Source organism: Rhizophagus irregularis, chromosome 17, assembly GCF_026210795.1.
Source record: "Rhizophagus irregularis chromosome 17, complete sequence".
Classification (NCBI taxonomy): domain Eukaryota; kingdom Fungi; phylum Glomeromycota; class Glomeromycetes; order Glomerales; family Glomeraceae; genus Rhizophagus; species Rhizophagus irregularis.
The window spans coordinates 2,778,207-2,796,964 of NC_089445.1; the positions used below are offsets into that span (position 1 = coordinate 2,778,207).

Sequence of the window (18,758 nt, forward strand, 5' to 3'; positions counted from 1 at the left end):
ATGAAACTGTCTTAAATACATTAAGTAAAAGTTTTCCAAATTAAATTTTGCATATAAAAATTTTATTTGTAAAACACATATTAAATTTATTATTAAAAAAAAATAAAAAAAGGATGTTACAAATAAGATATGTAACAGGCTGTTACAAATACATTTTTTCTTTTATTATATATAAAAACCTATATTATTTTAATAAAATCTAATTTCTTTAATTAAATATTTTTTTTTTTTTTTTTAAATGTTGAATCATGTATCATTTTATTAGAATATATTTGAACTACATAATAATCACAACTATTCTGTAAATGATACTCCCAGCTTCTGGCCAGTCTGATCAAATATTAGATATTATGTTACAAATAAATTAAGAATAAAATTAAATAGTAAAAGTAAATCAAAATAAAATACTATAAACTAAAAATTAAACCAAAATAAAATATTATAGATTAAACATTAAACCAAAATACCATACTATAAACCAAAATTAAACTAAAAAGAAAAATAAAATTTATAAATAATATTATAAATAAGAATAAAATTAAATGAGAATAATAAAAAATTAAAATTATTTATTTTTTTTTTTTTTTTTTTATAAAAAATATTACTTCAATAATTTTTTACTTATGTATAATGTAACCTTATTAAACTTCTTCTTTATTGGAATCCAATCTTCACATATGTATTTCTTTATAAAGATATTCATTAATTTCTTTACCAAAGGAATTGACTTTTGTATTCAATTTGCTTTTCTTGTTTATATATCTTTTGCTTTATTTGAAAGTTGATTTAAGTTGTCCTTTATTTTGGATTTTAAAGTAATTTTATCTGTTCAAATAATGCTTTTTCTCTTTTCTCATAAAATAATTTGTTCACATCTTGATTTTCATATTAATTCTTTAAATGCTAAAATGAACTGTATTAAAATATTGGCCATAAGTATTTGTGCCTTAGTAAGAGATATCTTAAAATCTTTTTGTAATTTTGTTGTTAAGAAAGTTTCAACTTTCATTTCCAATGCCAAGTGTTAGAACTTTTGGAATTTTTCTGACCTTGCTGTAACTTCTAATGTATCTTGTAATACATTTCTAATAAAATCTTCACCTTAACATTTAATTTGCTTTTGTTTTAAATATATAATTATAGATTCTTTTGTTGTAATTTTCAAAATTTTTTGCTAAGTCAATTCATAGATTTGGCATTCAAATAAGTGATTCCAATTTTCCTTCTTGTTACAATTCATAATACATTTCATCTCCTTATAAAGCTTTGGCTTTCTTAATGCTAGAATGGATTCTAAAGGAAGAATTTTATGAAATAGTTTTGCTATAAAAGTTCACAAATAGTTAATTTGCATACTAGTGCAGTGAAACCCTTTGCAATAATGGAAAATAAGCCAAATAATTTTCCAGTCTATCTAATTAACATTTGCATAACATAATTCCTGATTATTTTTTAGTAATGACCATTCAGTAGCTTTATATGTAGCTAATATTTTCTTTAATTAAATATTATAATTATAGATACTCAAAAATTATATAACTAAAAAAATATTTAACTAAAAAATAAATAATATATTAAACAAATATAAATAAATATTTAGCTAAAAAAGAATATTTAATTGAAAAAAATGAAAAATGTAATAATTTATAGTTTTACAATTTATTTAGTAGGTAAATTTAAATCTGCATTTCTGTGTAATGCTTAAATCTTGCACTTTATCATATGATTTATGTTTAAAATTTAATTGGCTAATTTTGAATTAAAAGTCTACCAATCTAATTCACAATCTTATTTTTTTATAACATTAAAAAAATGGTTTATTAATAGTCTTAAAAATTATTTATTTAATTATTTATATTAGCAGATTATAAATCAATTTTACTTTTTAAAAAGAAAATAATTAGAAATAAAAGGATCAAAATAAATAAAGAAATAAATGAAAGTTAAATGAAAAAACAAAAAGAAATGAAAAGAAATGAAATTAAACAAAAGTGGTGAAGAAAAATAAAAATGAGAAATGAAACAAAAATTTTAGTTGCATAAAAAGAAATAAAAAAGAAACAGAAATTGAATGAAACAGATGGTAAAAATGAAGCAGATGATAATAATAAAAATGAAATAAATGATGATGATGAGAATAAAACAGATGATGATGATAAAAAAGAAATAGATAATGATAAAAATGGAAATAATGAAAATGAGAAAATAATAAGAACAAAATGAATAAAGGGAATAAAAGAATGAAGGAAACAAAATAGATGAAAAAAATGAAACAGATAAAGGAATAAAATAAATAAAAAGAATGAAAATAAATAGAAATTAAATGAAAAAAAAAATGAAGGAAAATGAAAAATAAATGAAAAACAAAAACAAATAAAAAGAAATAAAGAGAAATGAAAACAAATGAGAAAGAAATAAAGAAAAATAATAATAAATGAAAAAGGGTTAAAGAGAAATGAAATAATGAAAAAAAATAATGGAAAATAAAAACAAATAAAAAGAATAAAAGAAATGAAAAAAAGAGAAAAAAATAAAGAATTACAGATATCAGAAAATTTTCTGGGATGCAGATCTGCACAGATTTTTAAAAATTATTTCTGCACAAATCTTATATTCTGGCATGATATTGCAAAGAATTTTTATAATTTCTGTGCAGAATTTCAAGAAAATAAAGTTTTGCAACAATCTTCAAAAATTAAATCTGTGTATTAATTCAAAATAATTAGTATAAATAATATAATACTTCAAATTTAATTAATATCAATTAATTTACTTAATTTATTTAATTTAGATATATTTATAAGTAATACTATTTATTAGTAAATATACTAAAATTAAACCTAATTTATTCTTTTCTCTACTATTTGTTGTTAATGGTTTAGACATTATTTCAGTTGGTTCAATTCCAACAGACAACTATTTAAATTTGCATTTAAGAAGTACCCAAAAATTTGTAGATTTACAAAAAGTAAAAAAGTAAAAATGTTCAGTTAGTTAATAATGTTTTATTAAGAAAAAAAATAAAATTTTAAAGAATTTTAAAGAATACTTTCAAAATTCTCTTTAGATATTATCCAAGAAGTTGTAAACCTACAAAAAAAGAGAAAAAGTTAGTTTTGATTTAAAAAAAATAAATTTATTAAAGAAAATAAATAAATTTTAAAGAACTTTGAAGAATACCTTTAAAGTTCTCTTTAAATATTATGCAAGAAGTACCAAACCTACAAAAAGAAAATATGTTTGTAAAGTTTTATTAAAAAACAAAAAAATAATTAAAGTTTTAAAAAGAAAAACAAACTTTTTAAAACTTATTATTCCAAAGATCCCAACTGATATCTACAAAATAAAAGTAAAATAAAATTAAAAAAAATAAAGTTTTAAAGTGAAATAAAACTTTAAAATTCACTTATCCAAAGCTCAAGAACTGAAGCTAATCTCTATAAATAAATTCTTAAAAGAAACAGAACTTCAAAACTTATTTATTACATGGAGGTGAAAAATTTTTGTAATGATACTGGAAAAGATGAAGGTGGAGGTTCAGCTTTTATATCAGGTCTTTTAATCACATGATTTACTTTTTATTAGTTAATTTTAGGGTTTCGATCCAGATCTGGTCGATCTGGATTCAAATCCGGATTCCCTTGTTTTTTGGACATCTGGATCTTACTTTTTTGTAACGGATGAATCCGTTTTTATTAATTTGAGCCAGCATTATAAATTTGGCCAGAGCTAGCAAATTTTGCAGACAGTTAATCTTTGACGTTTAATATTAATTCCGGTCAAAATTATAATTTTGGTCAGAGTTAAGGTCAAATTTAGAATCCGGATTCAATCCAGATTCGTAAGAGAAGATCCGGATTCTATCCGAATTGCTTAAAAAATAGGATCGAAACCCTAGTTAATTTATTATATATATAATTATTATATTTTTTATTGTAATTATGTAATACATTTTACATAATAAACTATGCATTTATTGTAATACAAATTTGGCAAAATTTCAAATTTATTTCTTTTAAAATTTCATATTATATATTACTAAATTCAAAAAATTGAAGCATTAAAAGATTATTTTATATTACTACTTACTTATTCTTCATTTAATTGAATTGTACGAAAACTTGTACTGCTTCTTGCTATAGAACTCTTTAAAATATATCTTTTACTTTGTTAAAGTTTGTATTTACCAATGGAATAAATACATATTCTATTTTTATTTTGCTATTTATTTCTGGTTTCATTTTAACTTTTTACCAGTCTACTTTAAAGAATGTATATTTGCTTATATTCAAATATATATTTAAGAATTGGAGAATATTTGCCACATATATTACAATATAAGCGCTAGTATAATTCCTGTGAAATTGAAGAACAATAATGATTATACTCTTGAATTTTAAGTTTATCATAATATTATAAAGTATGAATTGAATTAACAAAATACTCCAGAACTCCATTTATTTATAATAAAGGTCATCGTAGAAAATTGGCCTTTTACTAGTAGTTTTACCTTACTTTTTTCTTAAATTCTATTGGTTAATTAGCTAAAAAGGAAAAAAATCATAACAATGTAACATAAAATTTCCTTTTATAGTAAGATTTGCAAAGAATTTTATATATGATTTTTACCTTAGGCCTGGGAGTGATTTATCTTATAAGTAAGCAGAGTTTTGGACTTCTGATTATCCTTTTTTTTATAATTGAAGAAAGAAATCCATTATTTTCGTTTAAAAGAATTGCTGCATCTGTCACTCTATATTTACATTTCTTTATGTTTAATAAATAATGACATATCTGCATATAGTTTTCTATCTATTTTCATAATATTAGGGATTTATTATTAAACAGATTTTTTTTCTGATTGATATGGAATCTTTGCAACAGAAAGGTATGAAATTCAAAAAAAATTTTAATTTTACTTTATATGCTAATTATGTTTTTTTTACTGAAATAAATGCAAATTTAATATTAATTTAATTTTTGATATTTTTTGAGTTTTGTACCTTTCTATTGTAAAGACTTTATATATTCAACTATAATAGGTTTTTTGTTTATATTATCCCTTTCTTATATATCATAAAGCCTTTTTTCTAAATATGGGAACTAGTTTAGCAAAACAAGGGATTTGGTCTCAAAAAAAAATTTTTAAGTTTATATGATAATTATATGTCAATTTCACTAAAAATTACAATTATAATAATCTCTTAAAAAAAATTTTTTTGGTCCCAACCCCTTGTTTTGCTAGACAGGTCTCCATATTTAAAATTTTTTTGTACTAATTCTTCATCCACTACATTTTTTTGACTATTTAGATGTGATCCAAATTCTCTTATAGGTAAAGTAATACCAACAAGCTTTGCAAATAAAAAAGTCATCTTCTTTCTATTGGATTATATCATCGGCAAATTTAAAAAGTGTAAAACAATGCATTGTTCAATGTCAAATTTAATATAGTGCTGATCAACATAAAATCACGTTGTTCTGCGAAGGCAACAAGGATCAATGCGATTAATTTTATAGATCAACGTGATAACAATACGCAGATCATGTGATGAACAATGCACAAATCATAAGTTGTTTAGGATCGGTACTTTATTTAATTAATGTATTTAATTTATGTGCTAAATACTAAATAATTTATTTTCGCCTTTGTAGATATTAAATTTCATTAGCAATATTTTTTATTCTATTGAAATCACCATTTATTAATTAATTATTTCTTTCGCACAACTTTCTTGATCAACTTCGCTATCATTATTTTGATCGTCTTGATCATCTTCAAATAATTCTTTGCCTTTAAGCTAAGATTTAATCCATATTAGATTACAAAGTTATTAATGTTAGATTATCTAATAATTACAATTATGCTTACCCAGTCTTGTATAATAGGATTGGAATCCCATTGATTCATTCTTTCTTGCACTTTTGAAGACGAAATTTCAATTTGATCATAAGTTGGATCTAAAAACATCCATGCTACAGTAATTCCAAATTTGATATTATCTTTATTTTTCAACTCTTCTTCAGTAAATACCTTTTGCAGGATAGATTCAATAGTATATGGTGAATCTGGATTATCATCCATTTTATGTCAAAGGTCGTGTCTTGCTTTAATAACTTTTTCTGATTTTTTCCAATTTCTAACTTCTTCGGGTCCAGCAAATTAATCAAGTTTACAAGAAAATAAATTTAAATATATATAAATTGCATCTTTTATTTTTCGGACATAAGAACTCTTGTGATTTCAAAAGTATTCTAGCATCTGTATAGTGATGTATTTTAAAAAGAATGTAAATCAATAGTAAGTACAAAATTCCAAAAAAAGAATCACGAATTTAAAAAAATAAATCTTTAATTAATTACAATCGAGTGTACTGCATTCCATAATTTAATCCATTCACTTGAATCATCAAGTTCCCGTATTTTATTAGGATAATGAGCCTGAATTTGAGATTTGAAGGTTTGCTCTAAATCCGTATCCAGTGGAGTTTTATTTACTTGAAACAGTCGATGACATGCTTTTGTCATTGGAACCTAACAAAATAATTAAATAATCAATAAATCATAAAAAATCACAAAAAATCATGTACTAATAATGTTAGATACTAACATTCCACCACATATTCTTCGTGTCTTTCCTTTTTAAACGTTGTTTTGGTTTATCATCTTGCTGTTGTTCAGTCATTGTGATTAATGATGATATTGAACTTAATATTTTTTGCAGCAGTTCATGTTTCTCAAATATTTCATCTTTTAAAGTTTCAATTATTACGCATTGCTTTTGTTACTCTTCAAGAACTTTTTCAAGGACAGATTGATTGAATTTGAGATTTAAGTAATAAAAGTAAAAGTATAATACATATAAAGTAAATAACAATGTGATTAGTAAGATCCGTTAAGTTATTGTGTCATAATAGTAATGTTAATTTTAAAGGAACGTACACTTTGCCAATGAATCGTCAAATTCTTCCAGCCCTATAAAAAATATGTATACGGTTTTTATACTGTATATACGTATTTTTGATACAGTTTGCATTTTTACATACGGCATATCAGTATAATGTATACTGTTCGCAAAATGTGCTTAGTAAAAAATACAATAAAGTATACGGTAAACATACTGTGTGATACGGTATATTAAATTCATACGTCTATAACGTATATCATTTCTACTGTATATCAGTATTTTGTATACGGTTCACAAAAATATTGTAAATAAAGGATACGGTATACGTATTATTCTACAGTATATTAAAATTCATACGTTTATAACGTATTTTCTACAGATATACACAGGTCAAATAAATAAAAATCAGATTTTTGCCCTTTTTAATATGGCTGTCTGATTTTTTGGCAATTTTAATATAATATTTCTGATTTTAATAAATATTTCTGATTTTAATATAATATTTCTGATTTTTAACATGAAATTGCCGATTTTTGGTTATTTGTAATAGGATTTTTCGATTTTAATATATAACATGTGATTATGTATTACGGTTTAATATTTATTTATTAACTTAGATTTTTTTTTTATTTCAGTTATAATTATTTTTTTGCCTTAAAAACTTTACTAAAATACTTTTTAAATACTTTATAAAATAGAATTAAAATATTTTTTTTCTTAAATATAAATACATTTAAATTAAATAACTCATAATTTAAAATATAAACAAATATTATATTTTTTTTACATATATTTCAAAGTATGGTTTGAGCATTTTGGCTGAAGTAAATCTTATTCTTTTAATTAAAAGTAGTTTAGTAAGTTTAAAACTGTTAAGATCATAAAAGTACAGTTAATATTTTTGGAATTATTTACATTTTTTATATTATACAGTAGTATTAAGTTACAAATTTTTTTACCTTCAGAGCGTATTTTGAGATCTTTAGCCAAAGTAAATCAACTTCTTATATTAATTGTAAGTTGTTCGGCAGGTTAAAATCTACTTGGATATTAATTTTCACGAAGGTACAGTTAATACTTGATGAGTTATTTACAATTTTCACAACAGTACTCATTCACGACTTTTATTTTTTTCATTTTGTCACTTCAGAGCGTATTTTGAGCACTTTATCCAAAGTAAACCAACTTCTTATATTAATTGAAAGTTGTTTAGCATGTCAAAATCTACTTGAATATTAATTTTCACGAAGGTACAGTTAATACTTGATGAGTTATTCACGATTTTCACAATGGTACTCATTTACGAATTTTATTTTTTTCCGTTTTGTCACTTCAGAGCGTATTTTGAGCACTTTAGTCAAAGTAAATCGACTTCTTTTATTAATTGAAAGTTGTTTAGCATGTCAATATCTACTTGAATATTAATTTTCACGAAGGTACAGTTAATACTTGATGAGTTATTCACGATTTTCACAATGGTACTCATTTACGAATTTTATTTTTTTCCGTTTTGTCACTTCAGAGCGTACTTTGAGCACTTTAGTCAAAGTAAATCGACTTCTTTTATTAATTGAAAGTTGTTCAGCAGGTCAAAATCTACTTGGATATTAATTTTTACGAAGGTACAGTTAATACTTGATGAGTTATTCACGATTTTCACAACGGTACTCATTTACGAATTTTATTTTTTCCATTTTGTTACTTCAGAGCGTATTTTAAGCACTTTAGCCAAAGTAAATCGACTTCTTTTATTAATTAAAAATTGTTCAGCAGCTTAGAATCTACTTGAATATTTATTTTAATGAAGGCACAGTTAATATTTGTGGAGTTATTAATTTTTTATAATTGTGCGTATTACATTAAATTACAAGTAAATTTATATTCTTAATGTATTTTGTTTAAAATTTAATTATTTAAGATTAGTTTTTTATTTAATATTGCTTAATAAAATATTTTTTAAATTTTAATTCAATATTACAATATAATTTTTTATAAAAATATATATTTCATAATGTATATACAATTTTTTTGTATAGTGAAAAAACTGAAAAATGTGGTTAAGAATTGGTAATACGGCTGTAAAAAGTCACAAATCGGACAAATATAGCTAAAATCAGCCAATTTTTATTTATTTGACGTGTGATAGAGTAAGTTTTTCTACACTTTAAAGCATCAAACAATACTAGTATCTGCTAATATGTACTACCCTAAAACTCACTGATGTAAAATCACAATTATTAAAAAATTCACAAGAATTTTTGTTAAGACTGTTTAATTTTTAAGTTCAAAGTCCGATTGATAATACTAAATTCAAAACTCAATTATAAATCATTTTTATAAATTATAATTTAAAAATTAAACAGTATTAAGGAAAATTCTCATGAATTTTTCTTAATACTACTTAATTCTAATTTAACTAATTTAGTATTAAGGTTTTAATTTAAAAATTAAGCAGTATCAAGGAAAATTCTTGCGAATTTTTCTTAATACTGCTTAATTCTAATTTAACTAATTTAGTATTAAGGTTTTAATTTAAAAATTAAGCAGTATCAAGGAAAATTCTTGCGAATTTTTCTTAATACTGCTTAATTCTAATTTAACTAATTTAGTATTAAGGCTTTAATTTAAAAATTAAGCAGTATCAAGGAAAATTCTTGCGAATTTTTCTTAATACTGCTTAATTCTAATTTAACTAATTTAGTATTAAGGCTTTAATTTAAAAATTAAGCAGTATCAAGGAAAATTCTTGCGAATTTTTCTTAATACTGCTTATTGTGCTTAATTCTAATTTAACTAATTTAGTATTAAAGCTTTAATTTAAAAATTAAGCAGTATCAAGGAAAATTCTTGCGAATTTTTCTTAATACTGCTTATATCTGCCAATTCGTGAAATTAGCCAAACATAAAGATTTGCACATTTTAACAAGAATTATGTTTCACAAGCTTAAATTGTATGTGTTACATAATCAGATGATCTAAATCTATCAAAAAATAAAAAAAAATTTTTTAACGTTTATTCAAAAATAACAATGGCAACTACTTTCTTTTTCAATTACTTTTCAATCACTTTTCAATCAGATTTTTGTTAGGTGACTTAGAAAAGTTTATAGGCATATATAGCAGGTTTTTTTTAATCAGTAAGTAAGAAAACAAATATTAATAATTTTTATTAATTAGAAAAATCTTTTTTCATTTATTTTTAACCTTATTCCCTTCTTTTTTTAGTAAAAATATATACAAAATAAAAATGTGAGTTATGATTTAGAGTTTTTGAGATGTTTTTTTTTGTTTTTTACTATACTAATTTTATTCTACTTGTTAATTACTTTTTAAAATTGATTTTATTAATTTATTCAATTTAAAACAGAAATGGCAAATAAAAACTTGTTAAGTAAAGTAAAAAGAGCCTAATAATACCTGTAAAGATCATCTTTTGGTAAGAATTATAATTTTAAAAATTTTTGTGTCAGAGTTTTATTCAATTAACAAAATCGTTAATATCTCAGCGTACATGTATGCTAAACACATATATTTATATTCATATGAAAGCCCAGAATCTACTCTACCTGAACAAAAAATGATTATTCAAATCGAATTACTAGATGTGAAGATATTAACGATCAAAGCCAAAGGTTAAAAATAAATATATTGAACGTAATTATTCAGCAACTTGTGATCCAATTCATGTGATATTTGGTTTATGGATAGCTCTTGATTACCTCTTTCTAATGAATATAAATTCATTCGTCTAGCACACATACACGTTAAGTTATTCAATATTTTGTCATGACAATTATATTTAAATTTTTTAATTTTAATGATATTAAAAAAATCGAAAAATAATATAATCAAATCAATTTTATTTATATCAGCGGTGTGAATCTATCATTTTCATGTAAATTGTATTAGCATTTTCTTAATAAAGTTAGTTTTTTGAATATAGAAACTTAATTCCATAAATCAGTCCATATGTTAATTCTAATTTAACTAATTTAGTAGTATTAAGCGCTTTAATTTAAAAATTAAGCAGTATCAAGGAAAATTCTTGCGAATTTTTCTTAATACTGCTTAATTCTAATTTAACTAATTTAATATTAAAGCTTTAATTTAAAAATTAAGCAGTATCAAAGAAAATTCTCACAAATTTTTCTTAATTCTAATTTAGCTAATTTAGTATTAAGGCTTTAATTTAAAAATTAAGCAGTATTAAGAAAAATTTTTACAAATTTTCTTATTAAAAAAAAGAACTTTTAAATTACTAATTAAACTTTAAAAACAATCTGTATGATTTAAATTTTAAAAAAAATACTTCTGCTTTTTAATTTTCGCATTTCTATATTTAACCAATTAAAATTCAGCTGATCGCCGATCACATGCATTAATAACACGTTATTGTTTATTTTTTGTTTATTTTTTCAAAAATATTCTTTTCTTTTCTTTTTTTTAGAAAAAAAAAGACAATAAAAATGAATACCAAAATTATTTTAACATATAATAATAAAAATTAAATAAAAAACTTATTTTGATAATATATAATATATATATTTGTACCAAACTACTAATTATACAAAAAGTGATATGCACGTATATCAATTAACAATTACTTTCACTAATATCTCTCTGGAATTGTAATGGCGAATTTTAACAATATTAATTAAACAACTATATGTACACCATTTTATGTTTTTATTTTTATATTAATATTATATGTTAACATATATTAATTATATTTTTTTTTTACTTTTATGTATTTTATTTAATTTTTTTAATATATTACTAACATTACTACTATCGTTTTATTACTTTTTTATATCTAACTAATATATTAATAATATTACTAACTTTTTATTATTTCTTTTTTATATTTAAAATAATGATAATATTACTAATTAAATTTCTTTTTTTTACTAACCTTTTATTATTCCTTTTTTATATTTAAAATAATGATAATATTACTAATTAAATTTCTTTTTTTTTGTTTATATTTTGCTAATATTATTTTTTTTACAAATAGTATATTATTTTATACTAGTTTTTTATTTATATTATTTATAAAAAAATATTTGTATATTTAATATTATTTAATAAAAATTTTATTGATTATAAATGCATTTTAAATTCTGTTTGCAAATATAAAATATACGATTTAATTGAATAATATATACTATTTATCAGTACAAAATATGCAGTTTAAACTGGAAAAAAGTACTGTTTATCAGTATAAAATATACGGTTTATCCTGGAAAAGTATACTGTTCGCAATATAAAATATAAAACAATATACTGTTTATTGGTATAAAACATACGGTTTTTCTACTGTTTACAAGTATAAAACATACGGGTGAAACTGGAAAAATATACTGTATGCAAACCGTATATATGATACGGTGTGCAGAATACCGAATATATACAGTATGTGAAAATACTGTAATTATACGGTAATAATACTATAAAGATACTGTTCGCAAAATACGAAAATACAGTATACTAACCGTATATATATTTTTTATAGGGCAGTCTTTTACGCTTAGTACCTTTTATTCAGTTGTAATTATATTAAATTATTATAGATAATGTAAAGAAAAATTATTACACTTACTCAACGTTTCAGGTAATGATGATGTGATCACTGCAGGGGATTTGCTTAATAATCTGGATGCAAATGATGCTGATGATGCTGAAGTCCTTGCAGGTTGTTGTTGAGGTGACTTGTTAAATGATTGATGTAAAGTCTCTTCGTCAGCAATTATTTGTACATAGGGAGTTAAATTTGAATTTGAAGGAGTGACGTGACGCTTGTTTTTCGTTAATGATGGCGTAAGAATTTGAGTAGTAGACACAATGTTCTTATTTTGTTTAGCTTTATTTGAAATTTTCTTCATTTGTTCCTTTTGTGTAAAATATACTAATAAATTATATACGCCTAAAAATTTATTAAAATTGTTAATGACTTATAAATAAATTACCGTAGAGCTTCTTTGATCAGGAATAGGAGTTGAAGTAGTATCTTTTGCCATCATGTCTCTAAGTGATAAAGAGGGTGGGGCAGATTGGGCAGTTATATTGTTACCTTTTCTTTTTCTGCGCTTAGAAGACATTGAATTAATATGAAAAGTATAAAGGAAAACAAACAATTAGTACGAAAAAAAAGAAAAAAAAATAGCTAAATATTTATGTTATTTATACTTTTTTTAGCTTTCATACCCATAAACTTTATACTTTTTAAGGAATTAATAGTATAATTTGTTTAAATGGATAAATTGACAGTACATAATTATTACACATTAAATTAAATGCCAAATACTGATATAATACTGATAAAAAAGTACTGTTAACTCGTCAAGCATACTAATTAATATAAATAATATATAAATAATTAGCTATCAATAACATTTACACCAAAAAAAATATTATTGAATATTTTACTATTTGAATATGTTTACCTGCCTGTATCAACATTGTGGTGTAACTTTTTCACGTCATGCTACTCTTTGTGAGCATACAAAATCACATAAAGGCCAGGCTTATTGGGAAATATTAACTGACACCTCAAGCAATTTTAACAATCTTAGAGAAAATAATATCACGGTAATTATATAACTTACGCCAATTGCTTTTTTTATATTGTAGATTATCATCGTAATAATCAGTGTAATTATTTGTGCGACACTAGGATCAATTTAATTTTATTGAATTTGAACAAGATGTAAATAACGAAAGTGATGAACAGATTGAAAATAACGATAATGAAGAACAAGGTGATAGTGATGAACAAGTTGAAAATAGCGATAGTGATAATAATGTAAATGATAATGATAACAGTTTTATGATGATGAGCCAATTGAAGGAGATATTAACGAACGAGTTGAACATATTCATAATTATAGTTTACATTTTTCCGAATAAACAAATCAATCAACATCAATTAATATAAGATCAACTCAAAACACTCCAAAATTTCCAGATGCTGCTTATACTGAATTTATGGAACTTGCATCAATACATAAATTTTCTGATTCAGCTGGAAATGATGTATTAAAATGGTTTCGCAAGTACCATCTTCAAGAAAATATTGTTTTACCAACAAATATGGCTCAGGGACGTGAATTTATCAATTCTATGAATATTGATCATTTGTTATACCTTAAAACAAAAGTTTTAACGTATGAAGATGAAGAATATTACCTTCATCATCAGCCTATCTTTGATGCTATCAAAGAACTTTTATCTAACTCTGATATCTTGAAAAATTGTCAATGGGACTTTTCTCCAGAATATATTATCAATGATAATGGACAAAATGAGCGTGTATATGGAGAACAATAGACTGGATTATGGTGGGAGAGTACTCAAAAAGCAGTTGGAATGGGATTAAAAAAGGTTTTATCAATAATATTATATTCGGATGCAACTACGTTAGATCACCTTGGTAAAAGTTCAGAACACCCTGTTTATTTATCTCTTAGAAATATTGCGAACTGACGTAGAAATAAGCGTGACGCTAAAGTCTTGTTAGGATTCTTACCTAAATTAAAACAACTACATAATCGCAAAAATAATAAAGATAATTTTGTGCTTGCTAAAAGAATGTTGTATCAACATTGTTTTGATATTATGACACAACCAATATATGAAAAACTAGAAAATAATGGCTTAGATATGATATTAGATAATCAAATAATTTGGGCTTTTCCCTTTCTATCTGAATTTATTGGTGATCTGCCAGAAGATGCAGCATTGACATTAACTTATGCCTCATCCAGGTGTAAGCGACCTTGTCATATTTGTACTGCAACAATTGATGAGTTAAACAATCCTAATTTGTCACGGTCACAAATAGAATTAAGAACCCCCAAAATATGCATTTTGTTTTAAATAATGATCTTTGTCATGAGTTTTCTATTTATCCAATGCAAAACATATTTTGGAAGTTCCGGTAAGAAGAATTTTTAAATTTGATAATTATTCAATTAATTAATCTTATAAATAATTTTTAATTTATATTTTGCAGTGAACTCAATATTTATAATGCAACGGTACCTGACCGTATGCATCATTGTGACTTGGGCTTATTTAATTATCTACCCGAGATTATATTAAACTATATTGTGGACAAGAAGGCATTGATGAATTTGACAGATGGCTGGCAGAAATACCACGCTTTCCTGAACTTAAACCTTTTAAAAATGGACTTGGTAATATTGCACACTTCACTGCATCAGAATTTCGAAGCATGATGAAGCAATTAATATTTGTTATTGATGGTTTAATTATTGCAAAACACAAACCAAGTTTAAGCCTGATACAGGCAAATAGAGCTCTGAACGGGTCGGGTAGGGTCGGGTAATTGACTTAACCTGACCCGAGGGGGAGTCACGAATTTGATGACCCAACCCGAATATCACGAGTCAGTTCGGGTACCCGACCCGACCCGTTGACCTGATATTTTGGATCAAAAAAAAACGTTTCGGCGTTTTTTATATATCAAATTATAAGAAAAAACTCTAAACGTTTTTTTTTACAATTATTTTGTGGAAAAGAACGTTTCGGCATTTTTCTTACATATTAGATTACGCCAAAACGTTTTTTATATCGGGTCGGGTCGGGTGCCGACCCAACCCGTTGATGTTTAAAAAAAAAACGTTTTTTTGATTCATTTAATGAAAAACGTCGGGTCGGCTTTTTTTCATTAAAAAAACGTTTTTTTTTGATTTATTTAATGAAATAACGTCGGGTTATACGTTTTTTCATTAAAAAAATGTTTTTTTTTATTCATTTAATGAAATAACGTCAGGTTCGGCATTTTTTCATTTAAAAAATGTTTTTTTTTATTCATTTAATGAAATAACGTCGGATTCGGCGTTTTTCATTAAAAAAACGTTTTTTTTATTCATTTAATGAAATAACGTCAGATTCAGCGTTTTTCATTAAAAAAACGTTTTTTTTCATTTATTTAATGAAATAACGTCGGGTTCGGCGTTTTTTCATTAAAAAACGTTTTTTTTTCATTTATTTAATGAAATAACATCGGTTTCGGCGTTTTTTCATTAAAAAACATTTTTTTTGATTTATTTAATGAAATAACGTCGGGTTCGGCATTTTTTCATTAAAAAAAGACGTTTATTATTATTAATATTTTTATGAACAAACGTCAAATTCGGGTCAAAAAAAACGGGTTGGCATTTTTTATATATAAAAAATGCTGAAACGTCTTTTATTGACCCAAAATATATCGGGTCAACGGGTCGGGTCAGGTACCCGACTTGTGACTGACCCAACCTGAGGTCTGGTCATTAAATTTGCTACCCGACCCGAATTTTTCGGGTCAACCCGTCGGGTCACCCGGGTTGACCTGACCTGTTCGGAGCTCTACAGGCAAAACAACATGATTTAAATCTTACAAATTTATTTGTATCTTGGAATAGAATGTATATTTTTAGCCGCAAAGAAACATTTACAGACTCAGAACTTAATAACTTTCAGGTAAATTTTTATAAAATATTTAACAAATTCTTATTATGAATATTAATTTTTTAATTTATAATCTAGGAGATGATTATCAATTGGGCAACAAAATTTATAAATCTATTTATTCCAATTGCAAGTACTGAAATGAAATACCCAAAGTTGCATAACTGGTGTTGTCACATTGTTGACATTATACGAACATATGGTGCAGTTAATAGTTTTACGACTGAGACCTATGAACTGCTACACAAATTTTGTGTTAAAATTCCATATAGAATGAGTAACCACTGAAATGCAACTACACAAATAATAAATACGGTAAATTTATATTTTTTTATTTGATATTCAACCAATAATATTTTTTTTTAATATTTAAATAATAAATATATTTAGGTACGACGTGACAGTATTCTCAATTATCTTCAAAGAATAGCAACATCATCATTTATTAAAAAACATCATCACCGAACCTCTATATTAGGTGGACTTGAGAGTAGCTTTACAATATCTAATTTTGACAGATTTATTAATGAATATAAAGCTGCAAATTTTTTAGTACCAGAAGTTGAAAGGGCATTTGACGTATTAATTGATTCATTAAACCAATATTTTGATCTTATCGAAGATATTACTGAGGATGACGTTGAAACGACACTTGTAAAATGGTATACTAACGCACTAATAGGAGGAATTGATATTGTACGAGCTAAAAGCAATTATTACAACACACCTGCTTTTAGTAATATTGCAGTTAATATGAATGAAGAAGAAGTTGAAACGTATAATACTTTTAAAGGAGCGTGTTTTGCTAAGGTAACTAAATTTAATTATTTAATATTTTTAATACTATTATTATTAAAACTAATAAAAATATTGTATTTATTAAAAGATCTTAATGTTATTTAGTCTAAAAATTCCTGGTCACGAAGAACAAGAATTAGCATTAGTACAACTAATGGTATGATTTTAAATATAATGATTCAAGTAGATTACTCAAATATGATTGTCCGCATATGAAGATTATTCAAATGTTTACGATTATAGCAGTTGATTCTATAATTGAACCAGTTCATGTTATCCTTCATTTTGAAAAATCCAACGAGTACTTTATAAATATGTTTATTTTTTAATATGTATAAAAAATAATATAAACTAGTTGTATTAGTAAAAAGCTAATTAACTTTATATTTTAATAAACTACTTATATTTTTATTTTACACTGGCTTTTTAAATGAAAAATAATACAATATAATAAAGTCCTGAAGTTGTTGAACAAGGTATTGTAATTGTAGTATTGAACGAGGTATCGATCGACATTTTAGTGGATTAATGTATTGTTTAATGTCAGCATTATGATCAACGTTCAATTTGTGATAATCATTACCATGTTCGACATGCTGAATTTTGCAGTTCATTTCACTGTGTTGAATTACGTTTTCATAATTTCCTGATGATGTACTTTGACTTAAAGCATAAATATGAACAGTTAAATAATCTAAGTTCAAGATATGAAAAAGATAAGTATATTGAATGACATTTTTTATATGCTTTAGATTTTCATCCAACTTACCATCAATGAAAAGAATTAAAATTGGTTTAACTTTATTTTCTTTTTTTAAAGTTGCAGTAATACTTTTTAAATCAATCATATAAGTTACTGATGATGTATTGATAAAGTACTCTGGTTTAATAAAAATAGAAAGCTGCCCAATACAAAGAGTATCACTTAAATTTATAATTGTTTTCAAAATTCAATTAGCAAATCTGAAATTCAAAATTATGATCGTAATTAATTACATAATTATATAATTAATTACATGTTATGAAATTAATTATATATTCTGAAATTTCAAAATTTGCATAATAGTGCAAAATTGTGAATATTTTAAAATCTAGTGATTAAATTTCAATTATCTTACTACCATTCAATTTATCTCATTAAGGTGAATCTAATATGTGTTTTATTTCTATAGCATCAATATTGATGGAGTAAAATTACTATAAACATTTAATGAATTTTGGTATTAGAACACGATCTAGTGATTGGATTTAAATGAATTTACCACCATTCGATTTGTCATGATAAGATGATTCTAATGGTCAGTAGTAAGATCATCTTTCTAGTATTGAAATTGACAGAGCTATTATACTATAAATATTTAAAAGTTATTAGTATTAGAGCTAAGGTTGCTTGCCAAAATTTATAATACTAAAATTATTGCTAAAAGTCCAAAATTTGACCAAAATTATTGGTATAATTCTGGCCATTTTTAGGACGTAATTCTGGCCAGAAAATGATCGACATTATAAATTTCCATTTTTGGAAATTTGTATAATCTTTGTAAAACCGATTTCACCAATTTTACTGGGAAACAAAATTTCC

The 18,758-nt window shown here is 24.0% G+C and overlaps 6 protein-coding genes across 6 annotated transcripts; 3 read left to right on the top strand and 3 right to left on the bottom strand.

Moving 5' to 3' along the window:
* Positions 1-5,705: 5,705 nt before the first annotated feature.
* On the bottom strand, positions 5,706-6,085 carry OCT59_009326 (uncharacterized protein; the record flags this gene model as incomplete). The annotated part of the gene is made up of 2 exons (XM_025326940.1): positions 5,706-5,801; positions 5,873-6,085. 2 exons carry the CDS (start codon positions 6,083-6,085, stop codon positions 5,706-5,708), a joined length of 309 nt encoding a protein of 102 aa, XP_025173674.1.
* A 266-nt stretch (positions 6,086-6,351) lies between these two features.
* On the bottom strand, positions 6,352-6,685 carry OCT59_009327 (uncharacterized protein; the record flags this gene model as incomplete). Its single annotated transcript, XM_025326939.2, has 2 exons — positions 6,352-6,534; positions 6,611-6,685. 2 exons carry the CDS (start codon positions 6,683-6,685, stop codon positions 6,352-6,354), a joined length of 258 nt encoding a protein of 85 aa, XP_025173673.2.
* A 1,023-nt stretch (positions 6,686-7,708) lies between these two features.
* Positions 7,709-8,685, top strand: OCT59_009328 (uncharacterized protein; the record flags this gene model as incomplete). Its single annotated transcript, XM_066133465.1, has 5 exons — positions 7,709-7,711; positions 8,121-8,157; positions 8,244-8,309; positions 8,485-8,529; positions 8,615-8,685. 5 exons carry the CDS (start codon positions 7,709-7,711, stop codon positions 8,683-8,685), a joined length of 222 nt encoding a protein of 73 aa, XP_065999902.1.
* A 3,786-nt stretch (positions 8,686-12,471) lies between these two features.
* On the bottom strand, positions 12,472-13,005 carry OCT59_009329 (uncharacterized protein; the record flags this gene model as incomplete). Its single annotated transcript, XM_025326938.1, has 2 exons — positions 12,472-12,795; positions 12,874-13,005. The coding sequence occupies 2 exons, from the start codon at positions 13,003-13,005 to the stop codon at positions 12,472-12,474; spliced, it is 456 nt and encodes a 151-aa protein (XP_025173672.1).
* Positions 13,006-14,494: 1,489 nt separating this feature from the next.
* On the top strand, positions 14,495-14,782 carry OCT59_009330 (uncharacterized protein; the record flags this gene model as incomplete). Its single annotated transcript, XM_066133466.1, has 1 exon — positions 14,495-14,782. The coding sequence occupies one exon, from the start codon at positions 14,495-14,497 to the stop codon at positions 14,780-14,782; it is 288 nt and encodes a 95-aa protein (XP_065999903.1).
* Positions 14,783-16,333: 1,551 nt separating this feature from the next.
* Positions 16,334-17,339, top strand: OCT59_009331 (uncharacterized protein; the record flags this gene model as incomplete). The annotated part of the gene is made up of 4 exons (XM_066133467.1): positions 16,334-16,390; positions 16,457-16,585; positions 16,769-17,188; positions 17,265-17,339. 4 exons carry the CDS (start codon positions 16,334-16,336, stop codon positions 17,337-17,339), a joined length of 681 nt encoding a protein of 226 aa, XP_065999904.1.
* Positions 17,340-18,758: the final 1,419 nt, after the last annotated feature.